Source organism: Phocoena sinus, chromosome 11, assembly GCF_008692025.1.
Source record: "Phocoena sinus isolate mPhoSin1 chromosome 11, mPhoSin1.pri, whole genome shotgun sequence".
In the NCBI taxonomy this organism is placed as follows: domain Eukaryota; kingdom Metazoa; phylum Chordata; class Mammalia; order Artiodactyla; family Phocoenidae; genus Phocoena; species Phocoena sinus.
In genome coordinates, this window is record NC_045773.1 from 4,368,770 (window position 1) to 4,389,648 (window position 20,879).

General features: G+C 54.7%; 1 protein-coding gene across 8 annotated transcripts in view; it reads right to left on the bottom strand.

Annotated features, from left to right (window-relative positions):
• IFT122 (intraflagellar transport 122) overlaps window positions 1-20,879 on the bottom strand; it is a 77,676-nt gene that overhangs the window by 8,482 nt on the left and 48,315 nt on the right. For 6 of the 8 annotated variants that reach the window (XM_032648099.1, XM_032648095.1, XM_032648096.1 and 3 more), the window contains 10 exons: window positions 16,275-16,441; window positions 13,483-13,654; window positions 11,969-12,071; window positions 9,897-10,037; window positions 8,885-8,979; window positions 5,526-5,626; window positions 3,452-3,617; window positions 2,448-2,559; window positions 1,714-1,839; window positions 33-112 (listed from right to left, as the gene is read on the bottom strand). In XM_032648099.1, the coding sequence (XP_032503990.1) occupies window positions 33-112; window positions 1,714-1,839; window positions 2,448-2,559; window positions 3,452-3,617; window positions 5,526-5,626; window positions 8,885-8,979; window positions 9,897-10,037; window positions 11,969-12,071; window positions 13,483-13,654; window positions 16,275-16,441 (1,263 nt within the window). Of the gene's footprint in view, window positions 1-32; window positions 113-1,713; window positions 1,840-2,447; window positions 3,045-3,451; window positions 3,618-5,525; window positions 5,627-8,884; window positions 8,980-9,896; window positions 10,038-11,968; window positions 12,072-13,482; window positions 13,655-16,274; window positions 16,442-20,879 lie in introns of those variants that run through there. The other 2 variants (XR_004352116.1, XM_032648100.1) reach the window with 2 other exon arrangements.

A 20,879-nucleotide genomic window follows, 5' to 3' on the forward strand; every position in this document is an offset into this window, starting at 1 on the left:
CAGCAGCCCGTCACTCAGAGGGGCGCCCTCACCTCGAAGCTCAGCTTGGCTGTGAAGGGGTCATCGTCTCCCATGGAGTCCAGGGTCTCGTCCAGCCTCAGAGTCTGGGAAGCTGCAGGAGCTAGTCAAGGACGGGACCTGAGGCCGAGGGACAGGCCCCACCCTCCACCCGATGCGTTGAGACCCACGGGAGCTCCCTCCAGGCCTCGAGTGGCACTCTCCCTACCAGCCGTGGGGAAGTGTGGCAAGGTCTGTGGAGTGGCTTGCCAGATGGAGGGACGGAGGGAATGTGGGCCAGGGTGACGCCGCGGTCACACGAGGCCGGGGCCACACCCAGAGCACAGGTGGGGAAGGAGGAGACAAGGGGCTCTGACGGGCCTCTGCTGCCCCCTCAGACCAGGCACGGCTCACGGAGACTGGCGAGAAGCGCCGTGTGAGCGGAGGCCTGTGGGCCTGCTGGTGTGGGAGTAGCAATGATGGGCCTGGCTGGAAACCACGGCCGGCAAACCCGCCAGCTCCTGGAGAAACACTCAGCAGCTGCCGGGTGGTCTGCAGGCACCTGAGGTGGCCTCGCAGATCCTGTTTCAGGGAGAAGGCGGAGAGCGCCTGCGGATCCCAGGGAGCGCCCCTCTGCCAGGTTGGCTGGGTCCGATGAGGAAGGGCCCCCCAGGGGAAGGGGGGCTGCTGGTGCTGAGTCAGGTGCGGGACGTGGCCCCGCACAGCAGCTACGACCCAGCCTCAGCATCTGACGTGAGTGTGTAGAGGTGGGGCGTGAGTGCAGATACGGTTCCCGTCTCCGTCCTTCAGTAAACAACTGCCTGGGTGTTCCTCAATCCTGCTCCTCCAAAAGTGGTCCACAGACCAGCGGCATCGGCCTCGTCTGAAAGCTTGTAGAAACACCGGCTCCCAGCCCGCCGAGACCTGCCCACCCAGCTGCTGTGTGCTCACAAGGCCCACCGTGTGCACGCCGTGGCTCGGCTGGGACCATGACTGCGGTCCTGGCCACAGGGACACCTGTCGTGTGGCCTGTGGCCCGAGCTGTTCCAGGGAGGGCGTGCCCCGTGGTTTATGCTGACACACTGGGAGGAGCGCCAGGGGTCGCAGGGCTGATGGGATGCAGGCTGGGCACTGCTGGTGGGGACAGGGCAGGTGCGGCCTAAGAATGAAGCTACCAGAGGATAGCAGGCCCCAGAGGACAGGAGGCAGGCTCCCGTCAGCGCTGAGCAAGCATCTGGGTGAGGCTGAGCACCCGTCCACGCTAGGTTTCTCTACACCCTTTTGTTGCTTGGCCTGTCCAAGTTGTGTTTCTGTCCCTTGTCCATAAAAGTGACCTGACCAGAAGAGCTGGGCCACCGATCCAGGCGTCATATGCCGCGTTGGCTGCTCATCAGCCCCACAGCCAGAAGCAGGGGAGCGCCTTTCAGGAGCCAGGGGTGGGTGGGAGGCCCTCCTGGGTGGAAGGCCAAGGTGGCATCTACACTTCCACGTGCCACTTCTGGCCTGTGGGCGTGTGCTGTCCTCTCCTGCACCGCTGCACCCTGGCCAGCGCTCTGCCCATTTCTGGCCCTGTGCCTGCTCCCACATGGTCCTCTCCATCACACAGGGTGGCCTGCCCTGCCCTAGCCTTACCCCCCAAGGCCCCTGCCTCCTGGCGTGCTCCCAGGCCGACGCTCAGCCGACACACACACAGGGTCTGGCCAGCACCCAGGATACTGTTGCTTGCGATCTCTTGCCATTTATTCTCACGCTTGTGTCTTGGCGCCTCCAGGTCAATTAGGGAGACGGCTTCTTCATCAGTAATCCCCTCCTCCAGGTAGAATTCAACCAGGTGCAGCACCTCTGCAGGCACAGGGAGGGGGAGGGGCTGGGGCTGGAATGCTCTCACCAGGCAGCGCGAGGGGGTGGAAGGGTCCCAGAGCTCCTTCCCCACCCAGCACAGGCCTCTCTGAAAGCTGGCAGGTACAGCATTGCTGCCTGCCACACATCTGGGGTAAGCAAGCATGTGTGCGTGTACGTGTGTGTGCGTGCAGGCATGCGTGAGTACGCTAGGGTGAGCACCGGGGGCCTTTACCCCTGCTCTGTCCCCCTAGGAGCCGGAGGGACTCCTCTCCAACGGAAGAAGAGAAGGGTCTCTGCACAGCTACTGGGAAAGGGCTTTTGACCCTCGTCAACATGGAAGGAGCTGGGGCTTGAGAGCCACATCAGCCTCGCAGACGGAGTGCCTGACTAGCGGCGCCTCTTCCCAGGCATTTTCAGCAGGCAGCGCTGCACACTGGGCTCTGAGGGGTGGGTGCTTCAGGTCGGGGCAGCACTGGGGTCCTGCCTCTGGGAACCCGGAGTGGCTGTGTGTGTCAGGCAGGGTGGGGGTCTCACGGTCCCCGATTTCCAAAGGAGGACACAGGTGCCCCACCCACGTGCCGGCCGCCCCAACCGCACACGGCACTCACCATAAGAAGAGGCTGAGAAGACGAAGGGCTGGCGGCAATTGATGCAAACGTTGCCCAGGTTGTTTAGCAGCGGGTTGTTGGTGGAGCAGCGGTAGCACAAGGGCACCAGCTCCTACAAAATGCCAGCACCACAAAGTCCCGAGGGCCCAGCAGGGGTGGGGTGGGGTCCAGCCCCGTCTCCTCCCCTGGTTTCAGCTCCCTGGGGCCTGGCAGCTGAGAGGAAAGGCCACCTGGGTAGGTGGGAAGGGGGAACTGGAGAGGGCGCAGCGCACAGGCTCTGAGCTGTGGCAAAGCAGCATAAGGGCCTACAGGGACCACAGCGGCGCTGGACACCCCCTTCCCAGGCAGGGCTCAGCAGCGCGGTTCTCCTGGCAGGAATGACAACCACCGCGGCCCCCGTTTACCAGCCAGTCCCTGTGCTCCATGGACTGCACTAAGCACATTACCCACGCTGGCTCACTTCTCACAGCCTCTCGTGGGAAAGCTATCAGGCGCATCCCCATTTCATAGAGCTGGAAACCGAGGAAATGGGAGAACTGGGATTTGAACCTAGATCTGTCTGATGCCAAGTCTCCACTCTGTGCTTGAAGGAGGGGACTGTGAAAGAGACAGCGGCTGGTTGGGTTGGAGGAAGGCGGGCTGGGGCACTGACTGAGCTGCAGATACTCGGAGTAGACTTGCTGGCAAGTGACAAGCCGGTTCCAGAAGGGGTGGGCTAGGGGAGGGGCTCCTAGGCTGAGGTGAAGGCAGGGCCGACCTGGGCACTGGGGTGGAGCAGACCTGGAGCCTCGGGAGAGCTAGGAAGCAAGGGAGGGCAGGGCTGTGGCGGAGAAGAGAGGACACAGAGAGGGAAGAGGGGGAGAGTTGGCAAGCCAGGGCTTGGGCGACAGAGGGGAGGGAGGGAGCGCAAAGCCCCAGGAGCACGGCAGCCATCTACAAATGAACCCAGGTCGAACTAGGAGGTGTCAGGAGAAGCCTCCTGCCCGAGGGGGCCGCGCCCTCACCTCGCTGTCCTGGAAGGGCTTGGAGCGGATGGTCAGGCTGCCCAGCTCGATGGACTTCTGGAACCTGGCGGGGGTCTGCAGGCCCTGCAGTTTGTCATAGGCGTGCCGGGCCAGCTTGTAGGCACCCAGTGCTTTGCTCTGTTTGGCTAGAGTGAAGAGCGTGTTCCTGCCGATGACGACGTTAAGGACAGTAGAGGCCACTCCAGGCCCGGGAGTTGGCACTGCCCACCTCTGGAGCGAGCTCCGTGCTGGAACGCAGCTCGTGCTGGTGCCAGGAGAGCACGGGAAGGAGTCTGAGCACTGCCTCGCTCATTCGTGGGATGTAAGTATATTTCTCGGGTATCAAGGCCCAGAGATTTTTCCAGAGATAGAGACAGTGTAGTTTCCATTAATATTTTAATCTTGCTTGGGGTTTCTGGGCCTGCTGACGGCTCATTCTGTACCCTGCCTAAGCCAAAACGGCTCCCTCGGACTCACCCAGCCTGCCAGCCAGGCCCTAGGATGCCTGGCACCAAGTACCGCCCTGCTCCAGCCCCGCCAACGGAGCCTGGTCCCCGACCGCCTGGAGGCCGGTCCCCGGTGCAGACACTCCTCTGTCTGCACTTCACCAAGGCCATGGCGAGCTCTGAGCGCAGCCTCCCTTGCTCCAAAGCCCTCCTTGGAACTCCTAGGCTTTGTGCTCCATCTCAGGTCACCTCAAAGGCCGGCTGTGCCCAGGCCTGGCCTGCCCTTCCTCCCCTCCCCCCACCTATGAATGCCCTTCCCCACTTCTCCCTAACACGCCTCAGCTAAATGAGGCCCAGGCCCAACCTCCTCCCCACTCTCCTTCCCCACACCCCCAGCGTGGCCCCGCCCACCCCAGCAGTCACGTGGAGGCCAGTTTCCTTGTCTGTGTCTCCACGTGCCTGATCAGAGCCAGGCGCTGTGTCGGGAGCTGTTTCCACATCCCCAGTGGACAGCAAGGGTGAAGCTCAGGGCAAGGGTTCAGGCAAACTCTGCTGACTTGAACAGAACTTGCAGCAAAGGCCGGGTGTAGGTCCCGAGAGCCCCTTGGTCTGTGGCAGCTTCCCCTGAAATGTAAATGACGGGCCTGAAACCCTTAGAGAAGCTAGTTCTCACCTCTGAACCCTCGACTGGGAGGGTTTTTTACTCAAGGAAAGAAGGCAGGGTTGGGTGGGGCTGGGAAGGGGCTTAGAGATAGTGGTGTTTAGAAGAGGACGTGGGTTTATTGCGACTTTTATCACTTTGAGGACCTTCAGGATTTGGGGTCATTTCCTGGTCGTTTCTGGCAGTACAGGCCCTCAGGCCCCACCTCAGCTCACGGCCCCTCTGTGGCCCTTACCAGACAGAGAAGGAGAGGCCGGCTCACAGGGAGGCCCTCAGGCCGCTGCCCCTCCAGCCTGGCTTGCACGCAGGGGGCTTTCAGCTCCTCCCTCCCCCCACCTCACTTCCCTCCAAGCCCTTCCAGGTGCTGGGCGCTCCCCTGGAACATGTACTCCACGTCTTCCCTGGTTACCTCAGCCTACAGGATGGCTGTCACCTCCTCTAGGCAGCCTTCGCCAACCTTGGCCCCGGCCTTAGCTGCATTCCACCCTGGGACACAGCACACGCCCCACTGAACCAGGCCCTGACACTTGTCACCTCCCCCATTTCATGGCAGTTTGTCGCCTACTGCCTGGTCCGGCACCGGGGATGCAGCAGGTGCTCTGTCCGCCTGCGCTGAATAAACGCTCCCCCCCCACTCCCCAGGGAAGTGCCCAATATTCCAAGCCCCGAAGGCCTGGCGTTTCCTTCACTTTAGTCACACCCTCATCTGTGGGTTCCAGGAGGGCCTGGACAGTGTGTTGGCCAGAGGCCTGCTGCTGGGCCCAGCCCAGAGAGCCCTGAAAACGAATCCTCCCTTGGCGCTCCCTCGGTCTCCCTGGCTGAGCCTCTCGTCCAGCCGAACAGCAGCGGCAGGGCGAGCTCTCTCCCCTCCGAGAGGCAGCTGGAGAGAGGGAAACTTCTGCCAGCAAAGTGCTCTGGCCATTAGACAAGAGGGGCGGGACAGAGGGTGGGGTGAGAGAAAGGATACACTTTAGAGATGCCCAGGGGAGTGTCCTTGGTCAGGCTGTGCAGCAGGAACCTGGAGATGTTGAAGAGCGTTTCGGGAAGGTGGAAACTGAACGGCTCCTCCTGCCGTGAGGAAAGCAAACAGGATCGAATTTCTCAGCCGACCTGCTGCTGGGCCGGGCGAGAGGCAGACACCAGTAACTCCAAGCGACTTCAACAGAACAGCAGACCCACCCAGTGGGCACCTACTGTGTGCCAGGCGCCTGCAGCCACTGCCTCCGGTGGTCCCCAACCCAACCCCGTGAGGGAAGCATTGTCATCCTCACTGTGCTGACGAGAAAACCGAGGCCTCGAGAGATGATCTGCCCAAGTCACCAGCAAGAAAGGAGTGGAGCTGGGATTCAAACCCAGGTCTGATCCCAAAGCCCAACAATGTCTTTCTCCCAAGCTCACTGCCTCTGGGCTCAGTAAAGATTCCACTTCCCTGAGCTCAAGCTGTCTCCAAGTAGCTCTAAAAGAGGAGACCTTTATGCGGTTTAAGACATGACCTCCATATAAGCACGTCTTTAAGCGGAGGCAATTAACCCTTTGTAGGATGAAATCGCAGGCCTCTTCTCTGCTGTACAGCAGCAGCCTGACTGTGCGACGCCCACAGGTGCGCCAGGCGCTGGGGCTCCCAGCTGCATCCCTCCGCCCCCAGAGCCCGGCACAGGCCCTGACAGGCACTCAAGACATGCTGAGTTGAATGAACAGGTCTTCTGCACCCAGAGGCTGCCAGAAGTTCAATACAGTAGAGCAGAGGGAACTTTCTATCAGGAGGAGTCTATAAAAGGTTAAGAAAACCCTGTTTCGAAGGAATCTGGCACGCGACTTTAGATGACAAGATGAAAGCAGGCCAGCTACCCACCCCCACCCCCTACCAGTGAGCACCTAATGGTAATAAAACTGACATTTCCTGAAGGGTCTTGCTAGGCCACAGTCATCACTGAGCCACCAGGACTTAGGCCCTCAGTTTGTGAGGGTCTTAGGTCTCAGTTTGTGAGGACTCACTTTACACTACTTCTTTGGTCCAGAACCCAGCATTCTCTTTAGTTCTCACTTAAATTTCTATAGCTTCTGTTAGTTCCAAGAACCCAAGAAAACCTGAGAGTGCATCCTTTTCTGGGTGACAGCCAGGGAGAAGCCTGCCTCTGGTTATACTGCACTAGATGTGGAAGCTAAGAAATGTCCCAGAAAGAGGAGGGAGTGTGTGTGTGTGTGTGGGGGGGGGGTCCTCAGGATTCGCACCTCTCCTCTGGGAAGGACGCCATTATCTCAGAAAAGGTCTGATGCTTCCCTTTCCAGCCTGCTCTGAATCAGAGCTGCTCTGCCGGGCCCTGATGCCAAACCCTAAAACACCATACCCACCTCTGGGCCTTTGCTCCCGCTGTGACCTCTGCCAGGAATGCCCTTCCTCGTCCTCTTCACTTGCCCCATTCTTACTTATCTCCCACCTCTTGGCTTGGGGGCCACCTCTCCGAGGAAGTCCTCTAAGCGTCTCCTTTGCGGGAACTGCACTGCAGTCGCCTGTTACTAGACTATGAGCTCCTGGGGGGCAGGGACAATGTTTCCTTCAGCACTGTGCCCGAGGTCTTGGCACAGGGCGTGTCACACAGCGGGCATGTGTTCAATGAAGGAAGGGCCCAGTGAAGAAGCCTGAGCTGGGATGAAGAGCCAGGCCGTGCAAGTGGGTGTGAAGCTGCCACAAGCTCACAGCTGCATCAGGTCCTGGGGCAGAGCTCAGCTGTTCCAGAGAGGAGACCGCCAGGCCCCTGCCTCCAGGGGCCAAGGGCGATGAAGAGCAGGGAGAGACGGAGCTGGGTCCCAAAGTGGCTCAGGCAAATTGAGACCGGGCTGGGCCCTGACTTCCACCCTGAGTTTGGGGTCTTTAATTTGGAGGGCTTCTTTCCAGGTAAGCACCTGATAGAGATAAGGGGCCCCAAAAAGACTGTAGGGAAGATGAGGTCCCTCGAGACCACTGGGCCTGGTGCGGGGAAGAGGTGAGATGCAGGGCTAATGGCTCAGGCAGGGAACCTCCCCTCCCCACAAGAGTCATTCTTGCCAGACTTCCCCCAGAGGCAGAGAACGTGCCAGGAGCTCAGCACAAATGAGGGGAAAGAGGCACCAAGGGTGGAAGGCAGGGCCTTTGAGACACCCAAAGGCAACTGCTCAGCCTGTGGGGAGTAGGCCAATGGAAAACTGGTTTGAGGCCTCCGCACAGGGCAGTGGTAAGAGCTGAGACTCGTGCAGGGTCACTCTTCCAAGTGTTTCCCAATATTAACTCACTGAATCCTCACAACAACGCCATCAGGTAGGTACTGTTATTCCTCCTTTTACAGAGAAGGAAGCTGAAGCACAGAGGAAAGTAAACGACTTGCCCAAGGTCACACAGTGGAGCTGGGGCGTGAGGCCAGGGGTCTGCCTTCCCTAAATTAGTGGGGTGGGGGGCTAAAAGCACAGGCTCAAAGTCAGCCTGCCTGGGTTCAAGTCCTGGCTCTGCTACTTACTAGCTGTGGGATCTCTCTGTCCAGTGCCTCAGTTTCTTCATCTGTAAGATGGGGATAACAGCACTTATCTCACTGCATGGTTGAAAGGCTGACACAATAAAGCCCTCAGCACATTGCCTCGTATGTAGCAAGTGCTCAGTAAAGGTCGTCTATTGATATTACCCTCTGGCTTACGAGCACAGGATAAGCTCACGTTGTTGAGTGATCGAAGGTACACAAAATAGGGAGGCTGATAACAATCTGTCACCTGTTCCCTAATGTCAGGAGGCAGATTTAAAATGGCTTAATCAGAAGGATCCAGGAGTAACTAAAAAGAACTATTTGGGTCTCTGGAGATCAAGGCAACACTCTTCTTTATAGAGAAGGAAACTGAGGGTCAGAGAGGAGAAGTAAATTGCTCAGGGTCACATAGCAGGTCAGTGGCAGGGCCAGGGAAGAGACCTCAGGCCTTTGGTTAGAGCTAGACCTTCACCCACCCAGAAGAGAGGGCCCCAGGCAACGTCCCCCACCGATCACTTAGAGAGACAGCACTTTGAGTGGCTAATCCAGAGTCTGCCCAAGTCATCCAAACCTGAAGCAAGCAACCAGAAGGGCCCACTCCAGCTCTGGCTTGCTAATTCTGAAGCCCACATGCTGCACCTCCAACAAGTAACCAATCAAGGAAAATCAAAGTTCCAAACTGTCTCCCAGGAGGAGACAAGGATTTCTCAGCAGGTCATCATGCCCTGGGTTTACCCTCCATCCAGAGGTCTGCTGCTCTGTTAAGACGTACCCAGGGCTCCCAGCTCAGCCGGGACTGGTGCCCCCGCCAGGACTCATCTCCCGGCCACCTTACCGTGTACCGCTGAATGGCGTGGTAGCCGTGGTACAGCTCAGCCAAGTGCTGGAAGTGGTGGAACTTGCCGAGCATCACGTCCTTCTGGGCAGGGTCTGCAGGGCACAGCGGGAGGGGAGCAGGGCAGGAGGGAGAGGGCGTGTCAGACTGTGCAGGTTCTCCCCCGACACCAGACCTGAGCCAGGGAGATGGGAAAGGCGCTCTGCGCAGGAGCTGCGCTATCCTGAGGCAGCTAACGTCTCGGCAGGGCAGAGCACACGGCAGGACTTCTCTCAGGGTCATTCCCTGGGGGAGGGCCAGCTGTGTGAGAGGGCGATCACTGGCATCCAGACAAGCCAGAGCCACCTGGCAGGGAGGGTGGACAGACGTCAAGTTCATTCACGCTCACCTCATGGCTCTTCCCTCTGTGTCCTTGCGTATCAAATCACAAACCACTGGCCAGAACAAAAAGTGCCACCTTCTGCTAGAGCTTGACAGTTTTCAAACTATAACCATGGTTCTGGGAGGCTCACAGCAGCCTTTTGAAGGAAGCAGAGCGGGATGACCCCCACGCTACAGATGGGGCTGCAGTGCTGAGGAAGGACTGTGACTTGTTACGAGTCGCCTAGCTGCTCCAATGCCAGTGTCCTTCCCACTCCTGCAGGCTGGCCTCGGCCCAGTGGAGAGCATCTCCCTGCCCCGTCTGCTTCCAGAACTCCCTCAGTGCATCATGGGAAGTCTTGTGAAAGAAAGCAACATCGAAACTATCTTCCTGCCTGGGATGAGCGAGAATCTGGAGTGTGTTACTGTAAACGGATCTCTTTTTCACCTTTTCATTTAGTTCAACATTTTGAAACCACGGCTCAACCAGGTCCAGTTACGGGTTCCCAGGTAGCAGGGAAAAGATATGTTCTGAATTAGCAACACAGGGCAAAGCCCAGGGCTTTAATTAAAACCTCGCAGCTCTTCCGATGTTTATCTTGGTGCCAGAGTGGGGCCGGGAAAACAAGCGGCCCTGCTGATGTTTACTTACCTTGAGCTATATCGAGGCACTGCATGGACAGCATCCAGTAATAATAGGCAGCGTCATTAAATCTGCTCTCGACCACGGCATTGTGTGTGAGCTGCTCCAGCACCCTGACTGCTTCCCCCTGCCGCCCGGCCTTGTGGAACGCTGCAGGGGCACAAAAGCACACACCATGGGGGGAGTTGGGTGGAATTCTGCAGGGCTTGCAAGGGGCTGCTGCAGAAGTAGGACCCTTGTCAGAGCATCTGCAGCACCGCGCTGCGGGGATGCGCCTCTCAGGCCAGAGGCTATAAATAACCAAGGCTACATCCTGAAAAAAAGTACAGAGAGATATACGCCTTTTTGGCTGGGAAAAGGCAACCCGCTTTGGCAAGGCATGGCAGACAGAGAAAGCTGAGGGGCCAAACTGCAGGGCAAAGTCCGAGGACAGAAGCACTGCTCACCGTCAGTGAGGTTCTGCCCCCTGCCCTGTTCCAGGACAAAGCCTAGTGACTCCCCAGGTGACACTAACAGGACCTGGCACTCTAACGGCCTCGGTGGTTTTACAGAGTGCTTTTGTTGATGATTCCCTCACAACAGAATCTGTGAATCTGTTGGATCGTCACAACAGGCCTAGGAAGACGCTTTTGAATGCACTCGCAAGGTGGAGGTAAAGTGGCACACCCAAGGTCACAGAACTGAGCCCGACTCAAGCGCTTGGTCAGTCTCCAACTGAGTGCTTTTTGATGACAACCTTGGAAAATCTGGCTTGGTTCTAGCAACCAAACATTTGTGAAAACAAGCAAAAATTTCTCACATCCACTTAACAGAAATTTCTTGAGTCCCTACTGTGTGGCCAGACCCTCGGGATGTTGGGGGCAGCTGGGGAAGCACTTCTAGCTGTGACGCTTGCCCACATGTCGGTGGCTCAGATGATCCAAATCCTCTGCGTTAGGGAAGGAAAAGGTCTGGCCTTTGTTCCATTCTCATCTCCAATCTCTTGTCTGAGTACCAAGTTACTATGGCGATGGATTCTTGGAAGGACAGACCAGACAGATGGATAGGTTGATGTGTTTTGCCCAAACATGCACATACTTCAGCAACTGGGTGCTCTGGAAATGCTGAAGCAATGGAGAACGTGCTGTCCTTCAACGGGGCCTTTCAGCTGAGGAGCTTCCACAGGGAGCCACTCCGAAATGTGTCCGGAGGTGGCAACTGTTCCCACAGAGAAGTGCAAATGGGATGCTATGGAACATGACACATCCAACTTCAATTAGAATACTTCCTAGAAAAGCAGTGAACCCTAGTTGGGAGAATCAGCCTCCCCAGTCTGACAGATCCTGGTCCAATTCTGGCTTTGCCACTCTGTGGCTTTGGGACTTTGTAGGGCACAGTTAGCCTCTGCGTCTCTGTAGGCTACTGCCGAGGTGCAAGGTTATGTGGTTAAGCACCCAGTCAGTGTCTGACACACAGAAGGCCATCACATTTAAAAATTATTATTACCATTTAAAGCTCTAGACTTCCTCTCACTCCTGTGCCCAGCCGTTTTACCACTGGGTATGCTGAGGAGCAGAGGACACGCCGTTTCCCTGAGCCAGAAGCAGAACCCAAGTTTCTCTTCCGGGTGAGGAAAGTGGCAGGTGGGACCATTCTGGCCATTCTGCGGCCACTCTCCTTCCGTCCTCCCCCACCCTGCCTCAAATTCCCTCTCTGCCACCTCCTAGCTGTGGGACTTCAGACAAATCCCTTTACCTCTTCCAACCTCAGTTTTCTCACCTACAAAACGGTACCTACATCACAGGGCTGCTGTGAGGAATAAACAGGAAGATACACTGGAGCTCACGGTGCTTTGCTCAGGGAGGAGACAGGACCTGCTGAAGGTCCTGAGGCATGTGAGTGGTGGTCCCGGGTGCATCCCACGCAGAGCCCGTGTTCCTCCCACGGCTCCATGGCCTTTCAGCACCAAGCACATCACACCCGCCGAGGAAGTTGTCTATCTTGGGGCCCACGGCAGGAGGGCTGGGCAGCCTACCTGACGCGTGTGTCTTGGCAGTGCTTTCTCCTGCCCCTTGTGCAAGGTGCCAGTCTACGTGGCCTACCTTTCTGGGCTTCCTCAAAACGATCGTTCTCTGCTAGCCACTGAGCGTAGGGCACGTAGATGTCATCCTTAAACTCGGGATGCTTCTCACCCAAGGCGAAGGCCTAGAGGAAGGAGCAAATGGCTTCTTAATCCAGCAGCCCCCGCGGCCCCCATGAAAACACGGGTGCTTGGCTGAAGCCATCAGGGATGTCATATTTTGCCAGCCTGACAACTCGGAGGAGGAGAGTGCCTCCCCACCTCACCACCCCCAGAAACGCAAAAACAAATCAGCTCTTTGAAAACAAAAGGCAATTAACAGCAATATGCAAGCAACTGGATTCAGTAACAACACAGTCTGTTTCTGAACCACAGAAGTGGCACAGAATCGGAAACATTTTATTTTGAGGCTTTGCGTGGGCTCCTGTCGCGCTGCAAACAGATTTCTTTTAATTGCAGGCGACACCTAAGGAAACATAATTGACATTATCATCATTGCTGCTTATTAGCTGTCAAAGATGACCGTGGTCGTGGTGCTGCATGGGACCCGGTGACTGCTTCATCTAAGCCTCAGAACCACCTGTCAGACCGGGAGAACCGGAAATGAGTCACGGGGGAAAATATGTGGCAACGGGGAGAAAGTCTGCCTCATGCACAGCCAAGATGCTCTAATTTATGCTGCTTGAGAAATCTGATAAATGTATCTTGAGAAGCCATTATTGCCTCTGTCCCTGGCTCCACCTTTTCTCATCAGTGACCCTGTCACCTCACCAAATGGAGCCAATTAGCGGGGAGACAAGAGTCAGACAGCTCTTACCAGCAAAGGCCTTGCAGGGGCTCTGCAGACCAGACCACAGTGGGTGGGTGGGGAGGATGAGGACGGTGCGCACAGCTCTCGTCCCCTCGAGGATGAATTTTAATCCAGGGCACAGGGAGCCAGTCAGCTGGAGGGCGGGACTTAAGCCACAGAGGGGCAGCACACCAGCTGCTCCACCAGCCCCACCACAGCCATCTCTCCCGCTGGCCTGGCTAATTCTCTGACCGACCCTCACGACAGAGGAGTCGGGGGGAGGGGGCCGGGAAGAGGAGGAGAAGCTGGCCCCTGAAATGGCTCCGGCCGTTTCAGGGAAAGTACAGGTGGCATCTTCTGCCAAAATGCCAGCCAGCAGGTTTTAAATGTCACACAGGTGTGCCTCCCTGTCTGCGATGCTTCAGCCCGTGGTGCTGGTCAGAGGCAGCTCGGACCAACAGCAGGCAGTGGGGGCTGTCGCATTAACTCCCACATCCTTGGGGTCCATCACTGGGCTGGCACACAGCCAGCAGGCCATAAAGATTTTCTGAATGAATGAACGAATAAGTGAACAAACAGAAAGCGAGTACGGAGAGGCCCTCCAGGATACCCTGGCTCAGAGAATTCACAGGTGAGTCTCGTGACTGCCAGGCCAATGTTCACGCCCACAAGGAGGACAGCTGCTCTCCACCCAAACCCCCCAAATCCCCATGTCCCGGGGCTCAGGGAGGGCCCCCTACGCCCACCTCATCCCAGCGCTGGGTGTCCACATGCAGGTGAACCAAGGACTTCAGGTCACCAATCTTCAGGTAGGTCTCGGCAGCATAGCCAGGGTTATCCAGCTTCTTGAAGTAGTGGGCGCACATCAGCAGGGGCTCCCGCTCGGCCTTGTCCAGCTTACGGGCAATGTCGATGAGCCTGGAGCAGCGAGAGCACAGGGAGGAGATGGACTCCCGGGAAGGGAGCCCGGTGGAAGGAAGCGAGCGTCTGCGTCTTCCCAGGGCAGGCTCCGTGTTGATTCGTGCTGACGTCCCCAGGCCTCCGTATGGCGCCATGGCCCCTGGTGCTTGATGGGAGGTTATTAATTGAGTGAATACTTAATCCAGAAACGCTGCTTGGTAAAGGACACCATCTCCCCCACCCCCTGCGCCTTTCACAGGAGTTACGAACCTATCCAGCAAGCTTTGGGGAGAGAAATCAACGTTTACTCATCACCTACGGGCATCAAGCTCAGCGCCATGAGCTTTCGCATGTGTGATCTCACTGAATCTTCACCGCCCTAAGGGGGTGGTACTGCTATTCCCATTTAACACATGAGGAGACTAGAGGCTAGGGTGAAAGGTGAAGCAACCTGCCCAAGACTCTGCAGCCAGGAAGTGGCAGAGTGCCCTTTCCAGCACCATTTGAGGAATTCTCACAGGAAAGTAGAAGCAGAGGTGGGAGATGTCTTCTGGGACAGGACCTCTCAAGGAAGAGGCATGTGCGGTTCTGCTCTGAGCTCTGGAAGGAAGGCCTGCAGGGAATCTTGACTGTGCCTCTCCTCCTGGCCAAAGTGCTGACCAGGCTGAGGGGCCATGGGGACACTGGTTCACCACTTTTCCCCAGTGGTGGCCACAGCCCTGCCACTGCTCGTGGGCACATGAGGCTGCGTGGAAAGTGCTCGTTCCCTCTGGTCAGGCCGGGTTTTGAGTAAAACCAGCTCTCCCAAGGGAAAGGGGTTCTACCCAGCTCGCTCTTTGTGAGAAGCAGCTGTAGCAAAGCCCTGTCTCAGAGACAGGTGAGCTCAGGGAGGCCTGTCAATCTGTACTTAGAATAATAATGGCATCTAAAAATAACACTTCTCAGCAAAGAAAGGACACGTGTTTAGGGAAAGGTGGCACAGGCAACCCCTTGGCACCTCCGCCCCCGCCCCGCCCGTTAACCCTAATGTCCCTGGAGGAGAAGCACCTTTTACAGCCAGGCCTAGAAGAAGGACAGAACATGCTTAATGTCTCCTTTCTGCACCAGTTAAGTATCCCCCAGGCAGCCTGATTCATATAAGCTGCAAATGAAAGTGACAGGCAAAGCCAGAGGATTGAGCGGGGGACCTAAAGCTGCCTGGCTCTCTCCTGTACCACACCTTTCATGAACAGAATAACTGGGGGGGCAAAATCTGCACCTCTATCTTCAAGAAACGTTATCCTTGGACAAGAGAAAGATGGGGTAGTAGGTCACCCACCCAGGTCCCTTTGTGAGGGACCACACCAACCACATGACTTAGCCATCAACCAGCCCCTCCCCCTCCCAGGTCCCGGGCCACTGCTACCTGTTTCTAGAACACCCAACAGCTTTCAGGGCTTAGACTGAGCCAAACTCAGGAGCCACTCCCTCACCTCTTCTCCTGTGCCAGCTGTAGCAGCCTATACGAGTGTACATGTGCGAGCACAAAGCCCACTCTCCCTGACGGTGGGAGGAGAAAGCCCTCTGCCTGAAGGTCTGATGCTCTAAGAGTCCTAAGACCAAATCCATGCTCTGTCTGGCAGCTCCACCCCAAGCCCCTGTTGCTTCTGTTCTCTGCCTTGAGTGAAATCACTGACCACCAGGCCCAGAGCTCAGAATCAGCTCTGCCGGCCCTGCCCCGACGCACCCTGCCTTGGGTCCTGTCAGTTCACCTCCTCCACGTCTCTCTCGTTCTCTCAGCTGCCGCACTGGCCACTTACCTGGTCCTCCTCTAGTTTCCCCTCCATCCCCCACCTGCTGCCTGAGTGGGCTTCCGAGAGCACAGCCCCGACCAGGGGTCCTCACCACCTACTGACAAATCTAAACGCCTCAGTTTGGCTGGCCCCGGAGGCCCTCCCGGTGAGGCCAGCCCCGATGCCCCTGCCGCAGCCTGCATCCTCCACCCTCACCTGGACCCTTCATGTGACCAACGCCAACTTGTCCTGCTTGGGCAGTTCTTCCACCTGCACGATCTTCCCTTCCTACCATCTCTACCTCCTGAAATTCGTCAAATGACCTTCGTGCAAAGACTACCTCTCAGGAGAAGACATCCAGGGCTCCTCCCGTGAGAATTCACGTCTCCTTCCCTAACATGCTTAGGACTTTTCTTGTTCTTTTCAGGGCCTACCATCATACTGCTTATGGGCACTGAGATCAGTCTGTAGCTCTGCTCCACAAATTCCCAGCTACCTGGCTTTATACGATCACTTGGTCCCTGAAACTTGGTTTCCTCCTTTGAAGGTGGGCATGGAAACACCAACGCGGAGGGTGTGGGGGAGAACCGAAGGCCGGCTCGTAGGGAGGGCTCAGGGAATGGTAGCCCCGGGGCCTGGGTGGCTCCTCCCTCAGTCCCCACCACCCTTTCCCCAGGGCCTTGCTGAGCTTCCCAAAGGCAGCGACTGCCTCGTTCAGTCTCTGTGTCTCCCAAAAACCAAGTCACCATCACCTTCGGATCAGATACTTAGAGAAACACTAGTTTTTTCCTTGTCAGTCAAAACCAAGAGCTGACATGACATGACATGCTGCCAAATGCCTCTTGGGGCAGGGACTGAAAACCTACGTGTCAACCCAGCCGTGGTCGCCGCTGATCTCTATGGCCTTGCCGTGCTCGCCTGCCGAGATGTACATCTCCACGGCAGCTTTGGGCTCGTTGATATTTCGAGCCCAGTCGGCCTGTTTGGTGATTAGCATCTTTGTTTCTTTGGGGTCTCCAGATCCAAGGAAATCCTGAGGAAGCACAACAAACAAAACCATTCCGGATTAGAACTTCCTGCTGCCAGCATTACGTCAGGCTGCTGAAGGCTGCAGCAAGGAAGGGCCCCATTTGGCTGCAGCAGGCAGTCAGGATGCAGGCATGAGCCCGTACCCTCGGGGCGGACTGCAGGGCAGGCCCAAGTGCTGGGGAGGAGGGCTCGCAGGCCGCCCCACAGGTGCTCCTGGGGGTACGAGGTCAGTGTCAAGGACTATGGCCCTCAATGTTTCTTGCCCTTCCCACTAATGGACGTTTGTTCTTCAGCTAAACAACACTTTCCCGAATCTCTGGAGTACTGCACACAACCCCGCAGTGTGGGAGGTTTATGATCAGAGTACTTTGTTTCTCTCTCATATAGAGTTTGATGTATGTGTAACTACTCCTTTATAGTGACTTTACACAATTTCAAACAGTCAGACCAAAAATCTTTATTCAGAGTGTAAGTATGATACCACACGCCTCAGAGTGAGGCTGAGTATGTGGTCCCCTGAACTTAAAGGAGGCAAGATGGTTTACAGAGTTCTACGACGGCCCCTCAGCCATCACCACACTGCAAGTCTCACTGGCATCCGTTTTCTGACTCTGTTCATGTTCTGCTGCCTGAACTCAGGGCGTTGCCCCCTCGGCTTTGCCCCAGCTGTTTGCCTGGGGCCGACAGGGAGCACGAGTGGTTTTGGTTAATTACTTCTCAACAGGATAGTACCAGACCCTGTCCTGAGATCAGGTCTGCAGGGGTGGGGACAGCAGGAGGCCGTGGGGGATCTGAGGCAGGGGGAAGGGGCTGGGAGAGAATCCATGAAGGATTCCTTCCACCGCAACAGGGGCCTCTGAGGGGCCGTGCCCAGCTTCCCCAGGTTGGCCTTAGAATTCGCAAGAAACAGTCTCAGAAAATCACCTCTTTTCAGGATACAGTTACCCAAAATATGTGTTGAGGGTTGCCATAGTTGAGGCAGCTTTAGGTGCTGACAATTTGAAAGGTGGGGCTTTTCAAAAAGGGAAATTGAGAGTGCTTGGAGCCCAGCTCTGCACTCCTCCTAAGAAGCAGTTTGTCTCAGGAATAATGTACCCTGCAGAGGCTGCGCTGTGTCAAGCTCACAAAGCATAAGAAAGCACTCCTTTCTCCACTGTACATTCCTGCCTCTTTTATCAAAGATAAGGTGACCATATGTGCGTGGGTTTATCTCTGGGCTTTCTATCCTGTTCCACTTATCTATATTTCTGTTTTTGTGCCAGTACCATACTGTCTTGATTACTGTAGCTTTGTAGTATAGTCTGAAGTCAGGGAGCCTGATTCCTCCAGCTCCATTTTTCATTCTCAAGATTGCTTTGGCTATTCGGGGTCTTTTGTGTTTCCATACAAATTGTGAACTTTTTTGTTCTAGTTCTGTGAAAAATGCCAGTGGTAGTTTGATAGGGAGTGCATTGAATCTGTAGATTGCTTTGGGTAGTAGAGTCATTTTCACAATGTAGAGCAGAGAAAGGACAGCCTCTTCAATAAGTGGTGCTAGGACAACTGGACAGGTACATGTAAAAGTATGAGATTAGAACACTCCCTAACACCATACACAAAAATAAGCTCAAAATGGATTAAAGACCTAAATGTAAGGCCAGAAACTATCAAACTCTTAGAGGAAAACATAGGCAGAACACTCCATGACATAAATCACTGCAAGATTCTTTTTGACCCACCTTCTAGAGAAATAGAAATAAAAACAAAAATAAACAAATGGGACCTAATGAAACTTCAAAGCTTTTGCACAGCAAAGGAAACCATAAACAAGACCAAAAGACAATCCTCGGAATGGCAGAAAATATTTGCAAATGAAGCAACTGACAAAGGATTAATCTCCAAATTTTACAAGCAGCTCATGCAGCTCAACAACAAGAAAACAAACAACCCAATCCAAAAATGGGCAGAAAACCTAAATAGACGTTTCTCCAAAGAAGATATACAGATTGCCAACAAACACATGAAAGAATGCTCTACATCATTAATCATTAGAGAAATGCAAATCAAAACTACGATGAGATATCATCTCACACTGGTCAGAATGGCCATCATCAAAAAGCTAGAAACAATAAATGCTAGAGAGGGTGTGGAGAAAAGGGAACACTCTTGCACTGCTGGTGGGAATGTAAATTGATACAGCCACTGTGGAGAACAGTATGGAGGTTCCTTAAAAAACTACAAATAGAACTACCATATGACCCAGCAATCCCACTACTGGGCATATACCCTGAGAAAACCATAATTCAAAAACAGTCATGTACCAAAATGTTCACTGCAGCTCTATTTACAATAGCCAGGAGATGGAAGCAACCTAAGTGTCCATCATCGGATGAATGGATAAAGAAGATGTGGCACATATATACAATGGAATATTACTCAGCCATAAAAAGAAACGAAATTGAGTTATTTGTAGTGAGTTGGATGGACCTAGAGTGTGTCATACAGAGTGAAGTAAGTCAGAAAGAGAAAGACAAATACCGTATGCTAACACATATATATGGAATCTAAGAAAAAAAAAAAGTCATGAAGAACCTAGGGGTAAGACGGAAATAAAGACACAGACCTACTAGAGAATGGACTTGAAGATATGGGGAAGGAGAAGGGTAAGCTGTGACAAAGTGAGAGAGTAGCACGGGCAAATAATACACTACCAAACGTAAAATAGCTAGCTAGTGGGAAGCAGCCGCATAGCACAGGGAGATCAGCTCGGTGCTTTGTGACCACCTAGAGGGGTGGGATAGGGAGGGTGGGAGGGAGGGAGATGCAAGAGGGAAGAGATATGGGAACATTATATGTATAACTGATTCACTTTGTTATAAAGCAGAAACTAACACACCATTGTAAAGCAATTATACTCCAATAAAGATGTTTAAAAAAAAAAAAAAGCACTCCTTTCCCCTGATTAGCACTCACTTGTCAGAAAAGTACAGTCAATGTATGCTAAAAACCCACTTGAACAATTAGCATTCTCTCTTTTCTTCCATTTGCTTTCAGGGTAATTGGGTAGCCCCTAAAATAACATATTAGACTGGCCTAAGACAAGCGATTCTTTTCAGGAGAGGAAGGAGCATCGTGACCCTGATGCTGAGGCAGCTTTTGGTGCTGACAATTTGAAAGGTGGGGCTTTTCAATAAAAGACAGGCCCGCCTCGCTGGCTTGGGGAGCTCTGCAGTGCACACAGGTGAAGGGGCTGGAAGGCAGCCGCTGACTACCTGCAGATGCCTGGTTTGGGCTGTTACAGTCCCAGCCTTTACTCTTGGCAGCTACAACGTGTCCTCTTTATGCCAACACAAAGCCGGAAACTCTTCTTTAACCTGGTTGGCTAAGTGAGGTTAGCAGCTGGGGAAAACAGGCATCGTGAGGGAACAGGAATGTCCTTCAAAGGGAGTGCTCAGTGGACTCCGGGTGTCTCACTCACTCTGTAGTGAGAAGGGTCAGAGGCTAAGAGCAAGCCATAAATTTGGGTCGTCAGTGTGGAGACCAGGCAGGGACACAGCTCCTGGGCTTGAAAGAGTCTCCTCCAGCCCCATGCTCCAGCTCCTGGAGCTCGGACCTAATAGAAGTTAAGTCTAAATGGTGCTTCAAGGCTCAGCAAACTGGGTTTCCAAAGGTTCTCTGGTCCCGTGAAGCTAATTTACACATTATCTGGGGCCACGGCAAAGACTCTGTCCTGGAGTGGACAGAAAGAGGCTGTGCTGAGTGATGAATGAGACTAAACTGTGTTCTCATGCTTGGTGATTTTGATAAGGATATACTACATAAGAGTTAAGAGCATTATAATTCCCTTTATCTCCATATAAACATGTCACTTCCCCGGAAAGCATACAATTTATTTGTACGTGGGAATGTAATTTAAAAATTTTCTGAAAACCAGATTGAATCTTGGGAAGCAATTTTCAAGTAAAGACAAACATGCCATGTTAATAAGCACTGTGCCTTCCCCCACCCCCCGACATAATGTGTACGTACACATTTTCTCAAATTCAGACTGTCGGGGGTCGGGGGGCGGGGAATGAAATGGAAGCAACCTACTTGGATCCTACTTGGAATTGTGATCAAAACCTGAAACCGGAAACAACCCCCAGCGTATTTACCTTCATGGAGAGGCAGACCAGATGGACTGCGTAAATGGGCTGCCTTTCTGGGTGGAAGAGCGTAGGCGCACAAAGCCCACTGGAAGTGTGAGGAGAGGCTTCAGTGCAGGGCGGGGTGGGGCTGGCGGGGGCCGGTCTGAAGGACGGCCATGCTGTGGTCACGCCTGGCTCCACTCACTCTCCCAGCCTTTCTACAGCTCAGCCTTTGTAAAGGGCTTCCTCGTGGGTTCATTTCTGCAATTCTCAGAACTGAGCTCAGCTGGACTAGGCGACCCTCCAAGAAGGAAATGGAGGCTGGCAAAGTGCAGA